The 22,869-nt window shown below is 45.5% G+C and overlaps 1 protein-coding gene across 1 annotated transcript; it reads right to left on the bottom strand.

Moving 5' to 3' along the window:
• Positions 1-1,578: 1,578 nt before the first annotated feature.
• CD9 (CD9 molecule) lies at positions 1,579-22,347 on the bottom strand. The gene is made up of 8 exons (XM_064654292.1): positions 22,178-22,347; positions 11,711-11,813; positions 8,622-8,719; positions 7,358-7,432; positions 6,351-6,443; positions 5,691-5,780; positions 3,799-3,882; positions 1,579-3,066 (listed from the first exon to the last, which is right to left on the bottom strand). The coding sequence occupies exons 1-8, from the start codon at positions 22,241-22,243 to the stop codon at positions 3,001-3,003; spliced, it is 675 nt and encodes a 224-aa protein (XP_064510362.1). The 5' UTR covers positions 22,244-22,347; the 3' UTR covers positions 1,579-3,000.
• Between the last annotated feature and the right edge of the window lie 522 nt (positions 22,348-22,869).

The raw sequence follows: 22,869 nt of genomic DNA on the forward strand, positions 1-22,869 counted from the left end.
TCTGTGTTTAAAGAAGAAATTTGCTTGTGTTTGGAAACAGAGCTGCTTAAGCCCTCTTTTCCTTTCTGGAGTGATTTCTTACATTCCAGGGAGGCTTTAACATAGCTGCACCTTTTGTTCACTGATGGGGAACTAGGATGGCATAGAAGAGACAAAGATGTATTTTCTTTTTGTATGTTTTCCTTCATCCTATCTATTCCTCCCAACAGACATCACATTGAAGCTCTAGGATAATGTTTTCCTACTCCTGACTTTTTCCCAGCACCAGTACATGCTTCTCTGCTATCCCAAAAAACCTGGGCAGATGCTTTCTGAAGAGGGATCCCTCACTCTCTCTCCCTCCACAAGCATTTCACCTATTCCTGCTTTCCAGAAAAAAAAAAAAAAGAATCTATTACCCCTTTTGCACACCTGAGCCTCCCTACATCACCTCACAAGTCACATTCTGATCCTGCCCTACCTTGACAATGGGAACTTGCTCCCTGCTCGGACAGTCAGCGCTACAGACTTTTAGGGTTTAGAACCCAATTCTTCAGGAAATTTGATCACAATTGCTACCTGTAAAGTGAAACGTAGCATATAGGTCAATAATATCCATTGCTGAAGCACTCATTCCAGGCTAGCTTGCTCATCTTAGGATGAGGGCAACAAGGTTTTGCATCTGTTGCCCATGTTTTTGCTAAAAGGAAGTAATACTCCAGTAATAAAGATCAGCTCTATCTTCTCTGGTAAAACAAGACTTGCCCTTTCTGCTGATTCCTCAGAAAACACCAACTTACATTCACAGGATGTTTAAAAAGAAGGGCAAAAGATTGGGCTATAGGGTTTAAAAAAATACAGGGGGGTAGGGGCAGAGCAGAGAGTGTTGCATGAACGCTGAGGTTAAGGCAGCAGCTTCGCAAGCTAAAGATTAACTCCCAGGGAAACCCCCTACAGCTTTTGTGGAACACAGGAACAGTGGCAGTTATTCACTTAAGTCTTCTGGATCTTCAGCTGAGCTGGATATCAGTTTGAGAGCTTCCTCTGCAGCCCCTGCCCAAAGCCAGTCACGCTCTGAGGTGCTGAGCCTACAGCTCAGTTCTCCTCTCCCCGCTTACAGCCCTTTCCTTGGACTCTGCCAATGGAACAGGGCAGCCCAGGGAGGGGGTGGAGTCACCATCCCTTGAGGTGTTCAAGAAATTACTGGATGTGGCACTCAGTGCTCTGGTCCAGTTGACAAGGTGGTGATTGGTCAAAGGACGGATTTGATAATCCCAAGGGTCTTTTTCAACCTAAATGATTCCAGGAAGAGGGAACAAAAAAAAAAAACCAAGGGCAGCTGAAGTCAGCAGTGAATTTCATGATGGCTGATAGATTCACCGCAGCTCTTTCAGGTGCCACATTCAGTCTCACACACAGAATTACACAGCTGGCAAAAACACTACTTCAGTTCTGCCAGAGCTCAGGGACAGGGTGGGTCACTCAAATTCCCATAAGACATTTTTTCCCCTCCAGGTTCTCACATATACCCACAGAAGAAAATCAGATCAGCTCCTTTCAGGAGTTATTCCACTCTCTGCAAAACACACAGAAGCATGATTACCATTTGAATTTTTTTAAATTCTTTTTTCAGAAAGCCCACGAACACAGAACAGTGCAACATATTACAGAGGAGAGCTGCATGGTTGCCTTAGACAAGTGACAGTGGGTAACACAACGGTGGCAATACATTCATGCATCATTCAGAGCTTCAAAAAGAGCCCAACCCTCACAAAATCCAGTATTTCTCATAGTAAATACCAACCTCCTTGCAAGAGAAAAGTGGGAACAAGCAAAGAATACCAAGAGATATTTGTAGCACCCAAAGACCAGAAGCTTCTGAGAACACAGATGAGATACTACAGTGAGGGAATACGAGGTATAGCACATTGACTTGCTGGTAAGGACCCCATGGGCAGCCCCCACCAGAAGGTATTTGAGACAAAACCCACTTAAAAAGCCATTTAGAGCAGAAGTATAGGACAAACTGGTAATTCTTCAAGCTAAGGGTTCCACATTGATGTCTCCACTCTCTCCCACATCCATTTTTTAACTGAAACAGGTTAAGCCACAACTCTGCAACTGCAGAGCTGGACAGTAACTTCTCATGCAACTTGTGTTTATTCCAATTGGAAACCTGAGATTTGGCACACGTGTTGTAAGCCCTTGAGATTGTACCCCTGTGGCTTTGGAGAAACAATGCACAAAGCCAGCCAGTGCAAAAATCCTGAGCAAACACTAGGGAATCTGCCTTGCTGAGGGACCTAGGCCACGTCAGGGGACAGTTCTGCCAGCAGACAGGCTGATGTAAGGAGGCCCAGCTGGCTCCAGAGCAGAGCCCAGCCTGGCTGCATCAAGGCACCAGTGCCTGCACATCACCCTGGTGACACTCAGCCTTTGCCACCCTCCAGGAAGACGACAGTAAAGTGTTACTGCAGTGACATTTTAGGAATGTTATTAAGACCTGCTTTTGTTCCACACGCCAAGGAAAGGAGGAATGGCCATGCCTTCTCTAACGTGCTCTGACAGCATCTCCCACTCCTTGGAATTCCCTTCAAATATGGCATTGATATAGGAGTTATTTCCTGCTTTGTACTAAAGCCCTAGGGATTTAACACTTATCATGTTATGCAAGTTCCACTCCATGCTATGCATCAAACAGTAGGATTAATCAATACAGCAACATCTCTCCTCCCCCACAAACAATACAATACATCTTACTCTTTATTATCAAATTGTCTCCAACATAAATTATATCCAAATTATGTAAGTTTCAAGAAAGTCAGATATTTTATGTACAATATTTGTGTTGAGTCAGATAAACCTTTATCATTTTAACCTATAACATAAAAAGCAAAACCTACATCAGTACCAAATAAAGCATTAAAAAGGTAACAAATATATAACTTTTTAGAAATGCTCTCAGAACACTAAAGTTAATGACAAAGATTTTATAGTGCAGGAGTCTTGGGTTTGTAGCTCTTAGACCATCTCTCTTTCCCTGCGGATGGCACAGCAGAGAATCATACTGAATATCATGCCAATAACCTGTAAAGAAAGCAAACACACTGCAAATCAGGAAACCAAAGCATGTTCTTTTATCAGCATGAGGACAAGCACAGCTGCTGTTCCCAGCCCAGAGGCCAAATTCATTCTGTATTTATATACTCTATTCTGCAGTACCTGCCCCTCCACCCCCAAAGTTCATTCTGTTCTCATGAATCCCCTTCACCTCAATATCTGAAAACAGATCAGCTGTAAACCACTGCCATATCTCCTAAGAAATCTTTGACCATCCCAGCATATTTGCATCCATCTTCTCCAGAGAAGTCAAACACGAAAGCGCAAGTTTTCTTAGTGGCACTGTTATTTCAGTTCTCTAACAGAGCCTTTAGCTGTTATAAAGGAAAGAAAAGCAAGAATCCCCAAGAGATATGCAGATAAAGAACCCAAGAGATACTGAGATGAAAAAGTGGGCCAGTGACATGACCAATATATCTTCACTCTATATATACAACCCCCTCCCCCCCCCCCCGATACGGTTTCACCACTGCTAAAGGTACAAGGAGACAGATCCTAATCCGAAGTAGAAGCAGGGATCTCTGAGACATCCCAGCCTCTGCACTGCCTCAGGGCCCTGCAGCACACACCCTGATCCTGCTGGGGCTTGTCCTTAGTGGAATAGCCATGTGGGCTGCTATGCCAGGCACCGTTCTACAGACTCCTGCTCTAAGTATCATCTTAACACACAGTATCCCTCTAAATAATCTGGGAACTCACCATCATCACAGCAATGCAAAGGCCAACTGCTCCAATGACATTGAATTTCGATTTGAAGACGTCATCGATGGCAGCAGGGCAGGACTGGAAAGAACAGACAGTTCATTAGTGTTTCACACACACAAAGGTTGGTTTCTGCTTGTTTGAGCTCAAGTCTGCTTGCACTAGAGAAAGCCTTCTTTGGAAAGCTGCTTTCATCTGGCCTTACTTTCACATCCTTAAACAAAGCCAGGGATGTTCCAACACAAGAGTTGGTGTGGAAGTTTAAATCTACTCTTCAAGTCTCTAAATCTCTTAACAGCACCTTGGCTACAGCAGGATTCCCTTCTCAACACCTGCAGTTTATCAGGTAGATCAGGACCAACAGCAGTTGTACCATGCTTGGCTTGTTACTAATGGATGTCAGCACTTAAACTGCTGCTGCACTGCTCATCCCTTCTCAAAATAGATTTGAAGCCACTCTTGATATTTCCAGTTGCTACTGGAATTTTGCAGACACCTTATGGACCCACACTGCATGGGAATGGCACGATATCCTGGGCTGCGTGCATCCCTGGAATGGGCAGACTCCCAGAGGGGCCAGTTTGATGATGCCAGGACAATGAATTACCATTGCAACTGAAAAAAATAAAAATGTAAGTACAGTCCCTTCCCCAGAAAAGGCATGTGGCAGCCAAGAAAAAGGTGGCACTTTTACAGAAGTATAAATCTTTAAGAGCCTGGTAGCTGGTCAAAGTCTCATCCCAGCTCCTGTCCTATTTGTTCCAGCAGCAAACTACAGTGAGCTGCTGAAAGCTACTTTTTTTCCATTGTTGTTCCTTATCCAGTCCAAAAAAAAAAAGACTGAATCAAGGATTAAAGGGATATACTGGCAAGGATGAAACAGTTCAATCAGAATACCAATACAGCACTGCTTCTTAGAGGCAACACAAATCAGCCACTCCATTACATCCCTTTGATCTCAGTCTATCCACTGCTTTTCTACAGTTGGGACTGGGCCATAAACACATCACAAGATGGAGTCAACTGATGAATAAAACACATAGCAGAATAAAAGCAAACAGTAAGAGCTGCATGCTGTCTCAGCTGCTCCCATACACTCTTAACTCATAACAGACTGCACGGGCAGGACTAAACACTCAGGTGTGACTACAGATTGAAGTCTCATGTGGTCAGATATTTCAAGTTGTCACAAGTAAAGTAAAAAAAAATTAAGTCATTAATGGAATTAATGGAATTCCATTAAGAGCCTTATTTTCTATTGGAAGACTCATACAGACTGTCTTGGAGCATGAAGCAAGGCAGTTGTAAGAAAAAGAGGAAGAGGGTTACTTAAGAGCTATATAAGTTGCCTCTCCTGTTATCTGTGGCACACAGGCACCTCTGCAGCAATATTCCAACAGGAAAACCTGACACAGAGAACTGCCTTGACAGTGACAAACTCACCTTAACAGGCTACCAATGCATTAACCCCCTCTCCTTTTCCTTGCTAAAACTTCAGGCTTGCTCCTGCCTCCAAGCTCTGTCTCCCTAACCAAGAGGGGAGGTGACACTCCCAGGGAAGCACCAGGAAGGTGCTGTGGCAATAGGAGCAGTGAGGAGAACAGAGCTCTCTTGCATTATGGGTTTATTTTAGACAAAGTTTTGATCTTTCCCTGCCTACCCCATCAGTCTGTGACACACAGACTGCACATTTCCTGTGCAAGGCCAGATTTCCTGCTGACCCTGGGTGTTCTTTCCACAGTAACAGCAATAAACAGGCTGATTACAGACACAGATTGGTAACCAAGTGTGACATGTGAACCTTCCCCGGACTGGAAGGGTTTACTCAGAAGTGTATTTCTCATTCTACTCATTGGGCAGAGCTGATGGTGAATTAAGTCATGCTTTACCTTTACAGTGATTGCCTCAGTCAACGTCTTTTTCGGACAGGTTTCCATGAACATCTGCTCAATACTTCCAGTAAGGCCACAGCAGTTCAGCTACAAGACAAAACAGGAAGAGAGAGCCAGGTTAAATAATCCTTGTTCTTGCTCAGCATCTGGTAAAAAACAGAGAAATAAATTAGATTAGTTTTTATTACAGACCTTAGCAAATTTGAAGTTCAGTCAATGTGACTGCTATAAAACTTAATTTTAAGAAGTCTTTATTATGTTAAAGGACAAGGTTCTGAAAGGAAGAGAGCTAGATCTCACTAAGTACACACACAATTATTTTGGTGACAGCTTGTGCTCTTTACAGACACAGAGATGGACTCCTCACAGATACACAGGTATGCATTCTAGGGTGTCTCTAGCTCAATATCACAGATCTAGGGTTTCCTAGCCTGCTTCTGAGCTTTAGAAAAACAAGAACTAGTTCTAAGCACTTCAGAGGGACATACTGAATTCACTGATACTACACAAAGCCATCTTCTCTGCAATTTGTTACTAATAATGTTTTGGTTTCTTCCAGTTAGTAAGATACTTGACTTGTACAGGGGAGTGGATGACATGGACAACAGAGTGAAGAAGCTGCGTTACTGTCTAGTTTAAGTATAACCATGTACTTACAGCGAGCTGAAATGCTGTCAGGGTCTCTTTGGCACCTGGTTGAGTTCTCTTCTTATAGGTGTCCATGTAGAACTCCTTCAACTCGTCAATAATCTACAGGACAGCAAAGAGTTGTGGTGTATGATTGTCTTACCTTATTGTGAAAAACTTACACTGAGCAAGTCAGTCAACAAAAATTCTGCAGCCTACAGTACCCATTCTTTTGACATGTACAAATAGATGGTGAAAAGAGAGGGTGGGCAGTATTTCTCACCTGAAACAAGTGAGCCTAACTCTTAAAAGCCACACCTGAGCAGCTAAGACTGTTTTCCTTTCCAAAGCTCTGAGCTTCACAAAAGGAATGAGAGAACCAAGTCTTTGCCCACCAGTTGGCCAAAAATATTCACTATTGCACTCCAGAGGGTTTTATAATTTCCCTGTTGTATAACACAAGCAGAAAAGCAACCCTGATCACCAAGCATCTTATTTTGAAACAAGACAATCTTGACTGTTGGTGAGGGACAGGCCACAAGGTGCAGAAACACTGAGCCCTTAGCTGACCTAGCTCCTATCTGGTAAAGCTTCCCTGATAGCCTATTTAATTTCCCAGCTCTGCCAGGTACTGCCTAGAGGGCAACTCTAGCAGGCAACAGCCTCTTGGATTCTGGCTTTCCTGCTACAGTCTCATTTAGATAACAGATTTCTTGCATTGTTTTGCTTGAATCACTCTTCTTTGTCTCACCCAAACTCCCTGGGTAATGAGGATTTGACTCATACTGGTATAGATCTCAGCAGACTGCTAACTGTGGGCACATTCACAGAATCATGGAATATTTTGGGTCAGAAGGGAGCTTTAAAAATCACCTAGTCCAGCCCCCCTGCCATGGGCAGGGACACCCCTCACTAGACCAGGTTGGTCAGAGCCCTCATCCAACCTGGCTTTGAACACTTCAGGGATGGGGCAACCAGAGCTGCTCTGGGAAACCCACTCCAGCATCCCACCACTCCACCTTCAAAGAGCAACCTACCTTTTCTTTGTTTGAAAATCCCCAGATTCCAGCACCAATTTCAAGGGCAAAAATCACAAAAAGGAAGAAGAAGAACTAGAAAAGAAAGACCACATTATTAATGAAGACCACAGCACCACAAAACAGCATCACACACATTTACTGCAAGTTTGTCCAGACTTGGGGGAACTGTCACTCAGTGTTCCCAGCTGGAGGTCTGGAACACTGGTAAAACTAGGAAAGAGGACACACTGCACTGGGTCAGCACTTCTTCCCGGGAGCGTCGGAAAGCCTGGCAGTGCTCTCCAAGCAGAAATCCTGCTTTTTGATCAGTGTTAATTAAAGCCCATTATCTGTTAACTCAGACTTTGAAGTTGCCCAAGTCACTCAGACACATCACAACAGCTGACACCACTTCTTTTCCCTGGTTTGTCACTCCTATTGCTTTAGGAGTCATTACTTAATCCCTAGCTTGCCACCAACTCCCACAGAGCTTATGGTCACTTTGTTGTGTATCCCATAAAATAGAAATAAATGTGTTCTCTGTCTTTAATTGACTACCAGGTCCAAAACACCACTATCATTTAAAAGCACTTTAAAGAGAGATACTCAGAATTACAAAGGGCTAGAGGCATCGTTTTGCAAGAAATACTTGAATTTAAGTTCTTCCATAACACAGAAGGGGAATTGTTCTTTCACTGGCTATAGTAGAAGTCTTTTATTAACCAAGTCTTCTGGTTATTTGGATGAGTAGTTCTGCAAGTGTACAGATGTGCACGAGCCCAGTAAGCTCAACTGGCCCCTCCAGTCTGAAAACAATGAGGTTGCTCTCCAATACTTGGCTTGCAGAGCAGTTGTCAACCAGAAGAGCTCATCCTGTGATTAGGAACAGTGGAGGCTTGTTGTTTCAAGGATCAAATACCACAGTTCTGGTCTCAAAGGCTGAAGACTGCACAACCTTCAGGGTCCAGGATAAACTGTCTAGTAAATAGCATTACTCTTATCAACACTTTTGTTCTGCGTTTACAGTACTCCCAGTCTTGACACTTCAGTGTCTGAGTATGTCACATACTCAGCCTCTTGATTCAAATATAGCATGAACATTTGGGTTTAGGGCCAGAAATTAAAAACTATATTTAACATTTCACCATTATGTAGGTGACCACAAGTTTAAACACTGCAGAGCCAAAACAGTCACAATATGCTGCCTTTTAACTGCACCAGAATATTCTCCCTCCTCTCCCATCATGCTGCTAAAAATTTAGGCACTACTCTGAACACTTACCAGGCCAAGCATACACTGAGATTCCTGTGATGCACCACAGCATCCCAAGAAACCAACCAGCATCATAAGTGCCCCAGCTCCAATAAGGATGTAAACACCTAGGGAGGAGAAGAACATAAACATATATACAGACTAGTCGAGACCTCAGCAGCAAGGTATGAAATCAGTTGCTCCACAAACAGCATTTGCAGCTTTCACCAAGGTTTAAGTTTCTTTACTGAGGTGTTCCAAGAAAAGAAAAAAAGACAACAAACCCTGTGCTTCATTTTCAAAGCAAACATCTCATAACTTGCAGGGAAACATACTGATAAATAAAACCTTCAACCTGTAACAACTGATGTGTACCATTGCTGCAGTTTCACAAGTTTCAGAAAATGTGCAAAATAAAGCCATGTAAAACAAGCTACAAGACACTTTTAAAAACTGGCTCAGAGCCAGAGTTATCAACTTATCTTCAGGTGAAGGGTGTGTTGCAGTTAGAGCTGGAATAGCGATTTATCAACAACTGAGAGTTCTTGATGCAGATACCTCCTCAAACTGTAACAAGTGTTAGAGCTTGTAAAATATTCTGCCCAGAATTTAGGTAGTGAGCGTGTTGGAGCAGAGAAAGCAAACATTTCTGGGCTAAAAGACTCCATTTATGCCCAATCCTCTGGCTCCTGAACTTGGGAACTGCCAGCCTAAGCATCGTAGCTGAGAGCCGGTGAGAGCAGCAAGATGCACTGAGCAAAACAACTCCCAAAGGATGGCAAGAAAGTGCTACTGTGGTGGTGAAATGTCAAAGAATCAGTAAAACATGGAAAATGAGTATGACATTTCTATCAATGTGGACAAAAATACAGTTCAGAGGCCCAGTCAATACTAATTAAAGAAAGCCAGATGTAAGCATTTGCAAGTGATATATTCTGGATGCAAACCAATAAGATCAGCTGCCAAAATATCTATTTGGTTAAGCACATGTAAGGGATTAAGCCTGACACTTTTTATCAGCAAGAAATTCCTGCACTGATTTTTTTTATCCCAGCTTAAACTTTCTAATTGAAAAATTAGAATAGGAGTCCATCACTTTATTTTCAGTTCTACAGAAAGCCTTTGAAGTAACTTGCTTTGGTACTGGGTGCAAAATGACAGATTCTATTCATTTCCTATTGGAAACTGCAGCCACTCCCAGAAAAGTAAGTTAAAAGAGGAATTCCTATTAAGCTTCTTTTAAAAACTCTGTTTAACCTACAGAGATTTCAAGCAGGTTTCACTGGCTGCATTCAACCAGTAGCTTAAGTATCACATCATAAAACTTTTATGTTTCAGGAGGTGAAAGAGTTGTTTTAGACTACCCAAAATAAGACTTGTTAAATATTTAGCTCAACAGCCAAGTTTAAATTTCTGTTCCCTTTCCAAGGCCCACGTAAAAGCATCTGGAAATTTTCCTGGCAGCTGCAAGAACCACCCAGTTTGCTATGATGCCATCGTATCCAGGGCAAAAATACAAGTTTTCTTACAGATAAGCTTAAGAGGCTGCACAAGCCTAACTCACCATTCCTACCAGTGCTCCCTGTAGGCACAGGCTACCCTGGTACTATGAGGCTGCAACCCAAGTTGCACCTACATGCAGGTCTTCACTGACCCTTCAGGCACCAGTTTGGGTGTTGTGACAGTCTGAGTAGCCCAGCACGGGGGCCAGTTTTTTTGGTAAGAGAAAGACCAAGCCATCCACCCTGTGAATGGCCAGTGAGTGACACCATAGAGGGCCTGGCAAATCCAAGGGTTACAGGGATGCAAAATATATACGCATAAGCATTGTCCAAATTGAAGATGACAGACATTAAGAAAGGTACATATTTGAATTTGCTTCCCATCTGTTAGAAGTCTTCAAACACAGCTGCTTTGTTTCACAGAATCATGGGATGGCCTGGGTTGGAAGGGACCTTAAAGATCAGCCCATTCCAAACCCCTGCCATGAACAGAGACACCTTCCACTAGAGTGTGTTGTTCCAAGCCCCGTCCAACATGGCCTGGAACACTCCCAGGGATGGGGCAGCCACAGCTTCTCTGGGCAACCTGTGCCAGGGCCTCCCCACCCTCACAGGGAAGAATTTCTTCCCAATACCTGATCTAAATCTACCCTTTCAGTCTGAAACCATTGCCCCTTGTTCTGTCACTCCAGGCCCTTGGAAATAGTCTCTCTCCATCTTTCTTGTGGGCTCCCTTCAGGTACTGGAAGGCCACAATTAGGTCACCCCAAAGCCTTTTGTTTTCCAGCTGAACAATCCAAATTCCCTCAGCTTTCCCTCACAGGAGAGGTGCTTCAAAGCACCTCCAGGGGAAAACTACCAAAGTCTATGTGTTTCCCATCCAAGCCTAGAAGTGACCATAGATGACAGAATCAGAGTTCATATAAAATCCAATTCAATTAGGAACACCTATGACACCAGCATAACAAACTGAAAACGTGTGTGTCCCTTAACTGGTCATACTGCAGACAGAATGTCACGGAATAACTTCTGCCTGGGCTGGCTGAAGCTACGTTGATCCAGGTTGGCTGGAATAGTTGCTCATACAGACCAAGGTGTTTATCCATCCTTCCCATTCCGTTCAGTATAAATTAGCAGACGTGGACACGTAAGAATCAGACAACAGTACACATGCTCCTTCTGAGAGATGAGGCAGAGTTGTGGGTTTGGGTACCTTAGGTTGGTCACTTTGGGGAAAAAAATTAGTTATTGATGCCATCTGTGGTTACTCATCTAGTTTGGTGTGAAACTGCTGACTCATGTTGTGAGGAGCATCATGAAGAGACATAACTCTGTGTCTACCAGGAGCCTCAGGATTACAAAATGCTCAGCAACAGCAACCAAAGAGGAACTGCAGGATTTAAGACGGGAGAAAGGACAAAGAGCCAAGAAACCACTCGCGTGACAGCGCTGCTGTTCGCATCAGAGCTCCCGAGAGCAGCTGGCCCTCAGCACCAGCCAGGGGAAGATGCTCTCTGCCCCACCGAGGCTGTGTAGGGCTGTTTTGTCTTCACCCTTGAGGAAGACAAAGGTTTCTCAGCAGTCTGGCCATCATCAGTGTGACCTGTCCCAGCTCACCTGTGTAAAACGTCGTCTGGTTGGATTCCAGTTCAAAGATGCTTTTGGTCTGTGAATCAAAGTGAAGCCATAGTCCAACTGCAAGAACTGCTGTCCCTGCCAGCTGTAAGAACAAGGAAGCCTTGTTAAATAATACCAATTAATACATTCACCCTTACATTAGCAACAACATCAGAAGCAAACACAGGACACAGCTTTTATTTAAAGAGCTGATGACAAAGGACCAGCATAAAAGGATGGGGACACCAAAACACGAACAAACTTCACTCCAGACATGAGGCACCTTGTTGACAGATGCTTTACATAATACAAAGTCCAATGCCACAGGAGAACAATGCCATTTTTGTTCCTTACTGAAAATATCCAAGGTTTAGTCAAGTGTCAGTATTTCCACTGACCCCTCCACCCATTGTTTCATTCTGTGTGACTGCAATGACATTGCATGGCTTAGTGATCTTAAAATCTTCACACTGAAGGACAAGTGTATCACAAGCAAAAGTGCCTTGTGAGGCCAGCCAGAAGTTTTAGTCTATTAAGACTGTTAAAGAATTCAGTGTAGCAAAGAAGGGAGTTCAGAAAGAGTGCTCTTCCTTGCAAAACAGGATGAAACCAACCCATTAAGTCACCACACTGAGAGGAAAAAAATACTGGCTGCTGAAGCAGCAACATCGCTGATGTAGAGCCAAACAACCTAATTTTAGGTAATATTCAGTTTTATTTCATTATTATCTTTGCTGCATGCCTCCAGGTTCCTCTTAACATTGGTGCCTGTGTCTGCAGCAAGTCATTTTGCGAATAAATTAGCTTTTGGATGAAACATCTTGCAGAAGGCATCAGAAGGGTGTTGCAAGAAAGAGAGCGTTGCACTCTGGTAAGGCAAACACTAACAGCTTACTGTGAACAGACTGAATCCTCCCTTGAAAAGAAAAACATGGGGTTGTCTTGCATGTTAAAAAAAAAAAAAAAAAAAAAAAGAAAGAAACCAGGACAAACTAGAAAGCTGGAAAGCATGCTTCTCAGCTCTTCCTTTGAGGGCCACTTAACTACCGAAAAAGCCTCTACAAAAGTGAGATGAGGACAGAAACCCCAAACATCACAGCAGACATTAAAAATTTAAACTTAAAAGTGAGCAATAAGTTCATAAATTCTGGTGCTTTGGTCAGGCAAAGAATGCATGAAAAGAAAAAAAAAACCCAACAAAGCCTTATCTCTGATAAGAAGTCCCTTCTAGAAGGAAACAACATTCTTGTTTTGCTTCCAAGAAACTGGAAAGCATTTATCAATGTCAACTTTCAGTGGGATTACAGACAGCATTCCCACAGAAAGCACCAGTGGATACATCCCTTCCACACCAAGCCCATTGGTGTCTCCCCTAACTCTGAGGTGTGCCCTTCAAAAATAGGGACAGCTCTGAAGATTCACACAGGGCAGAGAATGGAGCTAAGAGGGGGTTTAAGGGAAAGCATATCCATTGTAGCTACCCAGCAGGAAACATCCCAGCTGAAGTGCACAGGATTCAGGTATCAGCAAAGGAAAGCAGCAGTGCCAAGAAAACCAGCATTTCTTGTATGGCAGGCACCCGAGTCCCAAGCCTGCCTCAAAGAGGAGCTGCAGGGAAAACAGATCAAGTGATACACAACAAAGGAAGAGCCAAACCCAAGTGGAGATTTCCAGACCTACGCAAAAGGCACTGTTGGTGTCCCAGGTGCTTGCTCACAAAGCACACCTGCACATACCTCCTGCCTGCCTGCCTTGTGAGGGCTACACTGACAACATTAAGTTATGCTGAAGAACCTTGGTACGACACACCATGTCACAGCAGGGTTATTATTTCCATTTATTGTGCCACAGCAGCACCCTGAGGGGAGGGAGAGGTGCAACATGGGGACTGGCAGGGAGAAGGGTTGCTGCTCTACCTGCACTCCTTGCTACAGCATCATTTCAAAAAGCCTTTGCAATCTCATCTCACCTCAGTATCTCAGCTCAAAAACCAGAAGAGCTTAGTGATGGAAAAAAACTCATGAACAGCTTCTAGCCTACAGTTAAGGCATCCAGTATTTAACAACACTGAGACTCACTGCTGGGTCACTGAACAGTCTTCAGCTTTTATAGGGATCCAGACTCGCATCATCAGAAGAAACCTACAGCTTTGGCTTGTTTTGCTAGAACTCATGAACTGCAAAGACGTAAGCCTGAGCACACCCAGCTGTTCTCACCCACCTACAAGTATGTGTGGCTTGACAAGACTCAGTGTTTGAGTAGAGAGCACAGCAAACAGAGCAGGGCACAGAAAAGGACTAAAACCCAGGGCTGATCCCCCAGCAGACCTTTAAGGCTAGAGTATTCAGATTGTGAAGAAACTTTAAGCCATACCACAACCATACAGATAACCTTAAAACTGCAAGCAAAGGAGAAGGCTTAGTTTATGACCTCCTCAGAAACAAACTGGTCGGTTCAGATTAGGGAGAGATGGTGTACCCAATACAGCTCCTCTCAAACCCCAAAACTTCACCCTCCCTCACCACCACCCAGAGTTAAGTGGTGGCATGTTTTCTCCTTGGAAGAGCAGCCACTCTGTGGAAAGGTTAAGAAGATGCCAAGAAGGCAAGAGACTTAAGGGATCACAGAACAGTGATAACACCAGGCCAGTGAACTACTCTACAGCACTGGAAAACTGGTAGAATTAAATAAAGTGGTAATTCTCTCCATGTTGGACTAGAAATAAAATGCAGCTCCTTCTTTCAATAATAAGCAACTTTTTGTCCCAGTTTCTTAAGGAAAGCAGACTTGTGTTCTCAAGTTTGTGCTCTTCCTACCCACACTGACCACTGAACTAAAAAAGGCAGTTTTAAAGCAGAAGGCAAGTAACTCGAAGCTTCAAATTTCCATCAAAACAAGGAGAAACAAGGACACACCAACACCAGCCTCTGAGGAAGAGGCAGGCACAGCCCTGTGGGCACTTGGCAGAACCTCTGACCACTCTGGCACAGCAGAGGCTGATGCACAGGCACTCTGTGCTCCCCAGTGCTGTGCCAGCAGGTTTGGCAGCTGTGTTTTTCCTCCCTGGGAAAGGGGTGCAAGCCCCCTCCCCTTAGCTGCATGGAAGCAGATCCCCTGCAGACCCAGCTGTTGGGGCTTTTTTGGAAATCCAAGCATTTTGCCATCTAACAGACCTGTTTTGTCATAGGAGTTGAGCAACAGGGAGTGTTTCTAAGTAGATCTGGAAAAGAAATTTAACAGAAAAAGAATAGCACTCTGTATTCCTGAAGTTGGTCTCTTAGTTTTGCACACACAAAGTTAAAAGCAGGTTTGTGTGCTTATCAGACGTGTAAGGTAGTATGTTTCTGTAGTGACAATTATAGAAAAAGAAGCTTAGAAGAGAGGTTGGTTTTTTTTTCCTCCAATCTGATCAAAACGTGAAGTTAAAGGGGTACTACTCAATCCCAGTATTGGAAAGTTTATGGCAGTGATTTTCCAGTAACACCATGCTACTGCTCAAGCTGATGAGCCTTCCTTGCTTTTCCCCAGCCACCAATCACAGCTCCCAGCTCGTTTCTGCTTCACTTGCCCATTCTGTGGCTGCAATGGACATGTGCTAAAAAAGGGTAGAACTATCTGGTCGTTCCTATTCAGTTCTATGCAGGCTTCTTGGGTTTTTTGCATCACAAGCTAACATACTCCTCTTGTCTCAAAAAGCTCACTCCTGTACAATTCTTTCTGCCTGTTGCAATAGGAAAAACAGCTTTTTGTGGTCTGCCTTCCTATCTTACACAGCCCTGCTGTGAAAGAATTCCCTCCTCCCATCCCACACCAACAAGTGCTTTCTCCAAAGTCAGCCCTTTCCACTGCTGTGCCCTCCTCCTCCTCCTTGACAAGGACATGATTTTGCCTCTGCTGTATCTAAGGGTGTGTCCCAGTATTTATCTCTGATAATACTTTCTTTTAGCCTTCCATGTGCCAAGACATAACTGACAAAGGACCACAGTCAGGATACACCTGAGATGAGAAACAACCTGTCCATCCTGGAGGCAGGAGCCACACGGAACACTATGCCTTCCTCCCCTCACCATCCTTGGCTAACTTGAACATGAACTTGACTATTCCTCAGCACAGAATACTATCAAGCAATTCCCACAGCATTCCACTCCTCCCTTCCCAACACCTGAGGTTTCACAGATATGGTTTCCCAGCAGAAGGCTTGCACAGGGAATAATTAGATTTAATGGTGCTGGTGTAAACACAGGTTAAAAACTTGAGCTTTCCAAAACATAAAGTCCAATTTCGTTAACATATCCCATAGTAGCACAATGTGTGACACCACTTTGGGAAGCTGGAAAGTTTCTTTTGGATTTAACCACTATTTTACAAGGACCATTTTGTTTAGTCCCTTCTCACCTTGTCTCCTTGACCCACCCTGAGAAAGAACAATCCCAAGACAAGTACCCCACTTACTACAGACACCTTACAGCATCTTATCTTTCCACAGGGGGAACCACCTCTCAAGATCAAGATCCAAGCAGTTATCAAATCCTTAGAGCTGGCAGACAAAGCTTTAGGAGGGGGACACCCTCCCTCAGCATCCAGCAGTTTACCACCACAGCCCTTCCTCCACTTCCACAGGGTGGAGGGCAGGGACAGGGAAGAAATGAGACACTGCAAGAACTCCTGATATGTGGCTCAAAGTCTGTAGAAAAAGCCTTTGTACATGAAACTTTGGGTTTCTGCTATTTTAGCACATTCAGGCCAAGCTCACCTACAACCTGTACCAAGCTCATGGCATTACCTCCAGCAGAAAGTAAGTGACTGTGGAAATACAGAAGTCAGTCAAAGAGGAATACTACATTCAGTGCTGCCAGCTAAGCATTGCATCCAACAGATGCAATCACTTACTGATTTTTTTTTTCTGGAAGCAGGAAGGTATGTCGGGCTCTACACGACTGCTCCGTACGTAGGTTTTCCCCAAGGTATGCCAAGAGCACACTGAAAAAGCCACCACCTTCACTTCATAGACACTTAAACTTTTAGTTAAACATTTGACTCTGCATAAGACAGACAAGCAACTTCTTTCTCACTGTGTAAAGACTCAACTAACAAAGCCAGGACCAGACCTGTAACACTGCAGAGCAGCAGGCAAAGAAACTGAGAACACTGAGTAGTAATGAACTGTCTTTTTCTGTCCTCTATAAATAAAACCCCATAAACAGTAAGTACAGATGAGGCTCATTGTCACTCTCATCCCTCAATTACAGGATTAGTGTTATCCACAACAGCACAGGTTTTCAAACTTCTTAAGGGAAAAAAAAAAAAAAAAGGCTTCCCTAACAGATGTGCAATGAGTGCTGCAGTTACACAAGAAACTGCAGCTATTTGCAAACTTCTTTGGGAAACAAAAAGGATAGGAAAGGAAGTATTTTCTTTCTGCTTAGCTAGTTTCAAGAATGTTGTGGCCTGTGTTAATGTCACAGCATTTATTCCAATAAAATGGTGCTCCAGTACAGTAGGAGCAGCATTACAGAATTCCTGACCCACTGCCAAGACTAGTGCCCATTTCATACAAGTTCCTATTCAGAAGCCAGCCTACTATATTTGCAATTTGAATTGCAAATAGGAGCTAGGTCTGCTAGAACTCTAAGGACAAGTAGATTCACATCAGGTTTCTCAAGGCAACACAGTCCAACTCTGTCCTGACTTCACAGCACTTAACTGTAGTCACAATACATTGAACTGAGCCCAAGCAGCATTTTGATTCATACTAAATCAGTCAGATTAGAGCAAGCTAAAGCAACTAACTTCTGTCCATCCTGTATGTGCCTCCATATATGCATACAAACATGCATATTTACCTGTCCATCCTGCAAGTCCTCTGCTCCACTGGAGCAGGAAAGACCCTTTGAATTGCGACCAGCTGAGATTATGGTTCAGAATGAAGTCACTCCTATCTTCAAGTCACAGAAAGAAAAGAGCTCTCCAGGCCTAATTTTGCTCATCTTTCTTTAGCAGGCACTACCACAGACAAATGGATTTGCTCATAAAACACTCTGGAGAGCAGGGAGGCAGGACAAGGCATTTGCCTAATAGTGTAAAGCAAGTAAATGACTTGCTCAAAACCTCAACCTGAACTCTGACTGTATCCTACAGCACTTCTGTGCCTAAAACACATTTCATTATAAATATTAGCAGCTGATGTCTTTGTGTGCCACAAAACTCACAAGGGGAAACTCCAGCACTTAATTTTAAAGATGCAAGCCCTTGCTTTTTGCTCCACAGCAGTGGGAGAACACGCAGGCGCTTGCCCGGCATGCGCCGAGTTGCCCAGGAACCCACAGTTTTCCTCGGAAAAGGCTTTGTCACCTGGGTCAACAAGCCTGAGCAAACCTCGGGAGTTAAGGGTGTTCAGCTAGAAGCAGTCACTGTTGCACAACTCCAGCTAATCAAGCACTGCTCACACTAAGGCTGTTCAAAGGCAGCTTTGCTAAGACCACTCCACTGCTTGGGTTTAAGGCACATAATGTGTTGCTTCCACTGACTTCTTGCCAAGCTCAAACCAGCCTGGTGGGAAAAAAAAAAAAAAGTCTTTAAAGTTAAGTATCAGCTTCGTCACCTCCCTCCCCCACCCCAAATCAATGCCAAACTTCTGAAGACCTGAACTGGTACAAGTTTCATTACAGAGCAGAATGCCAGGGATACCAGGGCCAGCACCAGCCGTGCCAAGGCAGCAGAGCTGTTTGCAAACCCGGGTGGGACAACACCAGCAAGGAGCCTGGTGCTTGCAGCAACACTTGATCCAAAGGGAAAACACAGGCAGCCCTCATTCCCACCCCTCGAGAGGGGTCTGAATCACCCAACTTACTGAGCTATTCAAACACAAAAGTAAAACCCATTCTCTACAAGTGTAGTGCTTAACCCAACTTCAGAAGCACTCATAGCAAACATCTACTGGTCTCTTCCCACTTTCCACTCAGGCCACAAGTAAGACTTCAACCCAAGCTCTGAAGTCCCAAAAGTTTCACTGAACACCATGGTAGTTTCCAGCCTTCCTAGCTGGAGAAAGGCCATCAGATCAGTTATCACCAAATCCAAGCACAAAATCCTACAGGGTGCTCCTCAGAAAAGGTTATTAGAACAGGGCAGACAGCAGCATTTCCCAGGACTAACCTCCTGGTTTACATGTTCAGCACTTCAAGGTTGTGCAAAGACACAAGACAGCACCTTGAAAGAAGAAAAATTAATGAAAGGCTGAACCCCATGTGAGCCAGGTACCCTTCACCTATATATTTCCACAGCACCTGCTGTGGAGAAAACACCACTGCTGTTCCCACAGTCATAACACTTTTCTTCCAAAAGTGACCCCTTTATAGGCTTAATATCCCACAGTTCTTGCTCACTGACTCTTCCAATACAGTCAGGCCCCACCTGGACAATCAGGATCCTACAGACCTTTAGCACATTTCCCTCATCTGTTTCCAGGCTGAAATATCCCAATTGACTTCCAGTTTCTGATGGCAGAAACCCTTCTCTTCCTTTCCCAAACATCACCAAGCTCCACTGTGATCCTCCCAAGGTAGGCAGAAGACCAGAGCAGCTCACAGGACACCAGCATGCCATGGATTCATGCAGCTTTAGGCCAATCTTCCCTCTTCTCTGGGACCTTCACTTCTGCAGCTGGTTTTGCTGTGTTGGTGCTGAGCACCCACCTGGTGCTTTTGTGAAGCCATCGCAGATCCTTTTCTCCCAAGACTTCATTGCTCTGTGGCAGCATCTGCCCCGAACCACCTAGCTGAGAACTGTAGGTTGCTTCTTTTTGAAGAATCTTCTCTCCCTATTCCAGATGCACCATGTGTGCCACTCTTTGTGTATCCCAGAACAGCATAAAGCAAAAACCCAGCCTCAAATTCATCGCATTCCAGCCCTCCAGCACTGAGATGGATGGTGAGCAGGGAGGGTTACCCAATTGCAATGCATTTATAGTTCTGAAGTATCTATTGTGTGACCCGGGAGAGCTGATAACCAGCATTTGCTGCTGTTTCTTCTCCTCTGCATCAAGGAGTCAGTTCAAGCCTGCGCAGGACTCAGAGTCAGATACATTATGGCACAGAACTTCAATAAGATCTCCCCCAGTAAAATGAAATCCTGCAAAATGACACTACCGAGATTCTAACACTCAGACCTATTACTGCCTGTTCTTAAGGACTCCCTGGGAAGCTCCCTGGTCCTAATGTGTCTGAAGAGGGATTATTAGTTGGGTTTACTTTTGTAATTATTCCTAAACCTTTCCTCTGGCTAACGTTATTGATCTTTTGTATTTGACCCACCAGCTTTTATGAACCTTTACTTCCTTCTTTTCAATACAGCTTCAACTTTGGCAGTTCCCCAAGTTTTGTTTTAATAACCTCCTATACCAAGTTGTTTCAGCCTTTATGCTTCCTCTCACCCTCCCTCAAGCCTCTAATGGATGCAAACACATGCCACCCAACATGCGATCCACAGATACCTGCAGGTTTGCTGCAGGCCTTTTAAATCCCTCATCTGCCCTTTTAGGGGGGTGAACTTATTTTTTAAACTTATTTTTAAAAAGTGAGTAGAGAATTGCACTCTGGTACCACACTTCTGTTCCATTTACTTTATTTACTCCACAGACTTTCCACATCTCCAAGGCTGTAGGAAACGTTAAAAGCCGCCTTTCTTATTAGGGTGGTTTCCCTCTATTGCTGCCAGCCCCAGGACACCCCTCCCTGTATGCTGTTCACTGAGGCCTAACAGGCCTGATACTGCTACTTTATTCTTCCATAGAGGACACTGTGCTCTAAACTCCCCCTCGACACTTTTGGCAGGGCACAATGACACATGGTGACTCCCAAAAGCCAAGGACTACTCCAGCTGGTCAAACACACACCTATCTCTGGGCTAACCCAAGCTGTTTGCATTTTACTGCCTCTTGAAGCTTCTAGACACTTGCTGGGATATTCAAGATGCATTACTCTCCCTTTAATTTTTTTTTTCCTCACTCTTCTTTTTCCCCCACATCCTACCTGGGTTCTGCCAGCTACTCTTCCTTCCCTCCACCATGTTAACAGGTCAATTCTGCATCCATGCTTCTGAGCACTCAAAGGTGCAAGTAAAGCTTCAGAGCTTTATTACCATGACACTCCCAAGCAACAGGTACCTCCTGAGCCAAACAAAACCATGCTCTTTATTCTCAGCCCTGGGCCCCAGAGAACAAGGTGACGATGCTCATGTCAAGAGCTTCTTTGCAGCAACCACAAGCGCTTCTGTCCTATAAAATAGTTTATAGAAACTCTGTAGCTTTTAAAACAAACAAACAAACAAACAGACCAACCATAAAGCAAACCAGTCTGTTTCAACATGACGTTTAGAAACTCACTGATCCAGAGGTCTCAGCCAGTGCTTTTTTTTTTGGCTTTTTCTTCTCGTCAGCTACAACCCCTCCAGAGGGAACACCCTTGCTCACTCTCCTGACGAGTCTTGGGTGGCAATACTGTGCTTTCCTGTGTCAACTGCTTTTGCACAACTTCCCTCTCTGTTTTCTCAGCTTTGCTGAAAGCCACGCTTTAACTTGGAACATCACGAGTATTTTATCCATTTACTGTTGCGTCTTCCACTCATCCCACGTGCAATGCTGTAAAATTGGCTCCAGAAGTGGCTTCTTTCCGCAGCTCCAACTTAATTCCTCCGCATCGGAGGGTCACACACGCACTTCTCCACTGTGGCAAAAAAACCCTAGGAAAATCTGTACGTTGAACCTCACCCTTCACACCTATCCATCGGGCACACAGGCAGCTGTGCTGCGCTGCCTTCGTACTTTTCCATGGAGCAGACAAGGCTAAACTGAGATGCCCACTGCCCGAGAGCTTGGGAACAGCCACGACCCTCAGCTCAGCCGTGCTTTGTGAGACCGCTCGGCCAACTAGAGACAGGCAGGGCAAGAGAGAGGCAGAAACTACAGAGCACAGTCTCATCCTGTGCCGGCGGCTGTGCTCCGACAGATCAGGACGAGTTCAGGGCTCCCTTCGCGAAGGGAAGCCGCGGTTTTGACCGAGGCTCCCACCAGGAGTTCACGCACACAGGACAACCACAAACAGCTCCCCCCGGGAACAGCCCCGGCACCGGGAAAGCCACCGAGGAGCAGGACTTGCAGGGATTTTCTGGGAGAAGGCCGTATCTCCCCCTCCGGCACCGCTGGGGGGGAGCTGCCCGCAGCCCCAGCACCCCCTCCCCGCCCGGCAGGACACACAGACCGCCCTGTGATAATCGCGGTCCTACGGGAAAAAAAAACCCATAAATAAAGGGGGGAGCACCCGGGCACCCCCCCTCTCCTGCCGGGCGGCTGAAAGTAGGGAAGACGGCAAAAACAAGCAAGAAAAACGACGCAAAATACCGCCCCCCCCCCCCCCCGCCCCGCGGGCTCCCTGCCGGGCGGCGAGGCGGGCGCGGCCCCCGGTGCCTCACCCAGAAGATGAAGTTGAAGCCGAAGAGCAGGTACTTGATGCACTTGGTGCCTCCTTTGACGGGCATGGTGGCGGCTCCTGCAGGCACGGTCGGGGCGAGGCTCCTTCGGTCCGGCGCCGCTCCTTAAATCCGGCTGTGCCCAGGATCCTCCGGGGACTCCCCTCCGCCCGCCCCCGGGGCCGCCCCGGCCGCCGCCCCGCACCTGCCGCCCGCCCGGCCCGCTCCGCCCCGCCGGGCCCGCCGGACGCTGGGACGGGGAGCTGAGCGGGGGCCGGCGCTCTCAGGGAGCCATGGAACGCCCTGAGCTGGCAGGACCCGCAAGGATCATCAAAGCCCGGCTCCTGGCCCTGCGCAGCACAGCACCGGCAGTCCCACCGTGTGCCTGAGGGCGCTCCTTGAGCTCGGCCAGGCTTGGGGCCGTTCCAGTGCCCGACCACCTCTGGAGGAAGAACTTTGTCCTAATATCCAACCAAACACCCCTTCCCCACCCACCTCCCCCCTGCTCTTGCATAGAACACAGAATCACAGACTGGTTAGGGTTGGGAGGGACCTCTGAGGATCACCCAGTCCCAACTCCCTGCCAAGGCAGGGTCACCTGGAGCAGGTGACGCGGGAACGCGTCCAGGGGGGTTTGGAATGTCTCCAGAGAGGGAGACTCCACCTTCGCCCTGGGCAGCTGTTCCAGCGCTCGG

The sequence above is a fragment of the Pseudopipra pipra genome, chromosome 5 (genome assembly GCF_036250125.1).
Source record: "Pseudopipra pipra isolate bDixPip1 chromosome 5, bDixPip1.hap1, whole genome shotgun sequence".
Taxonomy (NCBI): domain Eukaryota; kingdom Metazoa; phylum Chordata; class Aves; order Passeriformes; family Pipridae; genus Pseudopipra; species Pseudopipra pipra.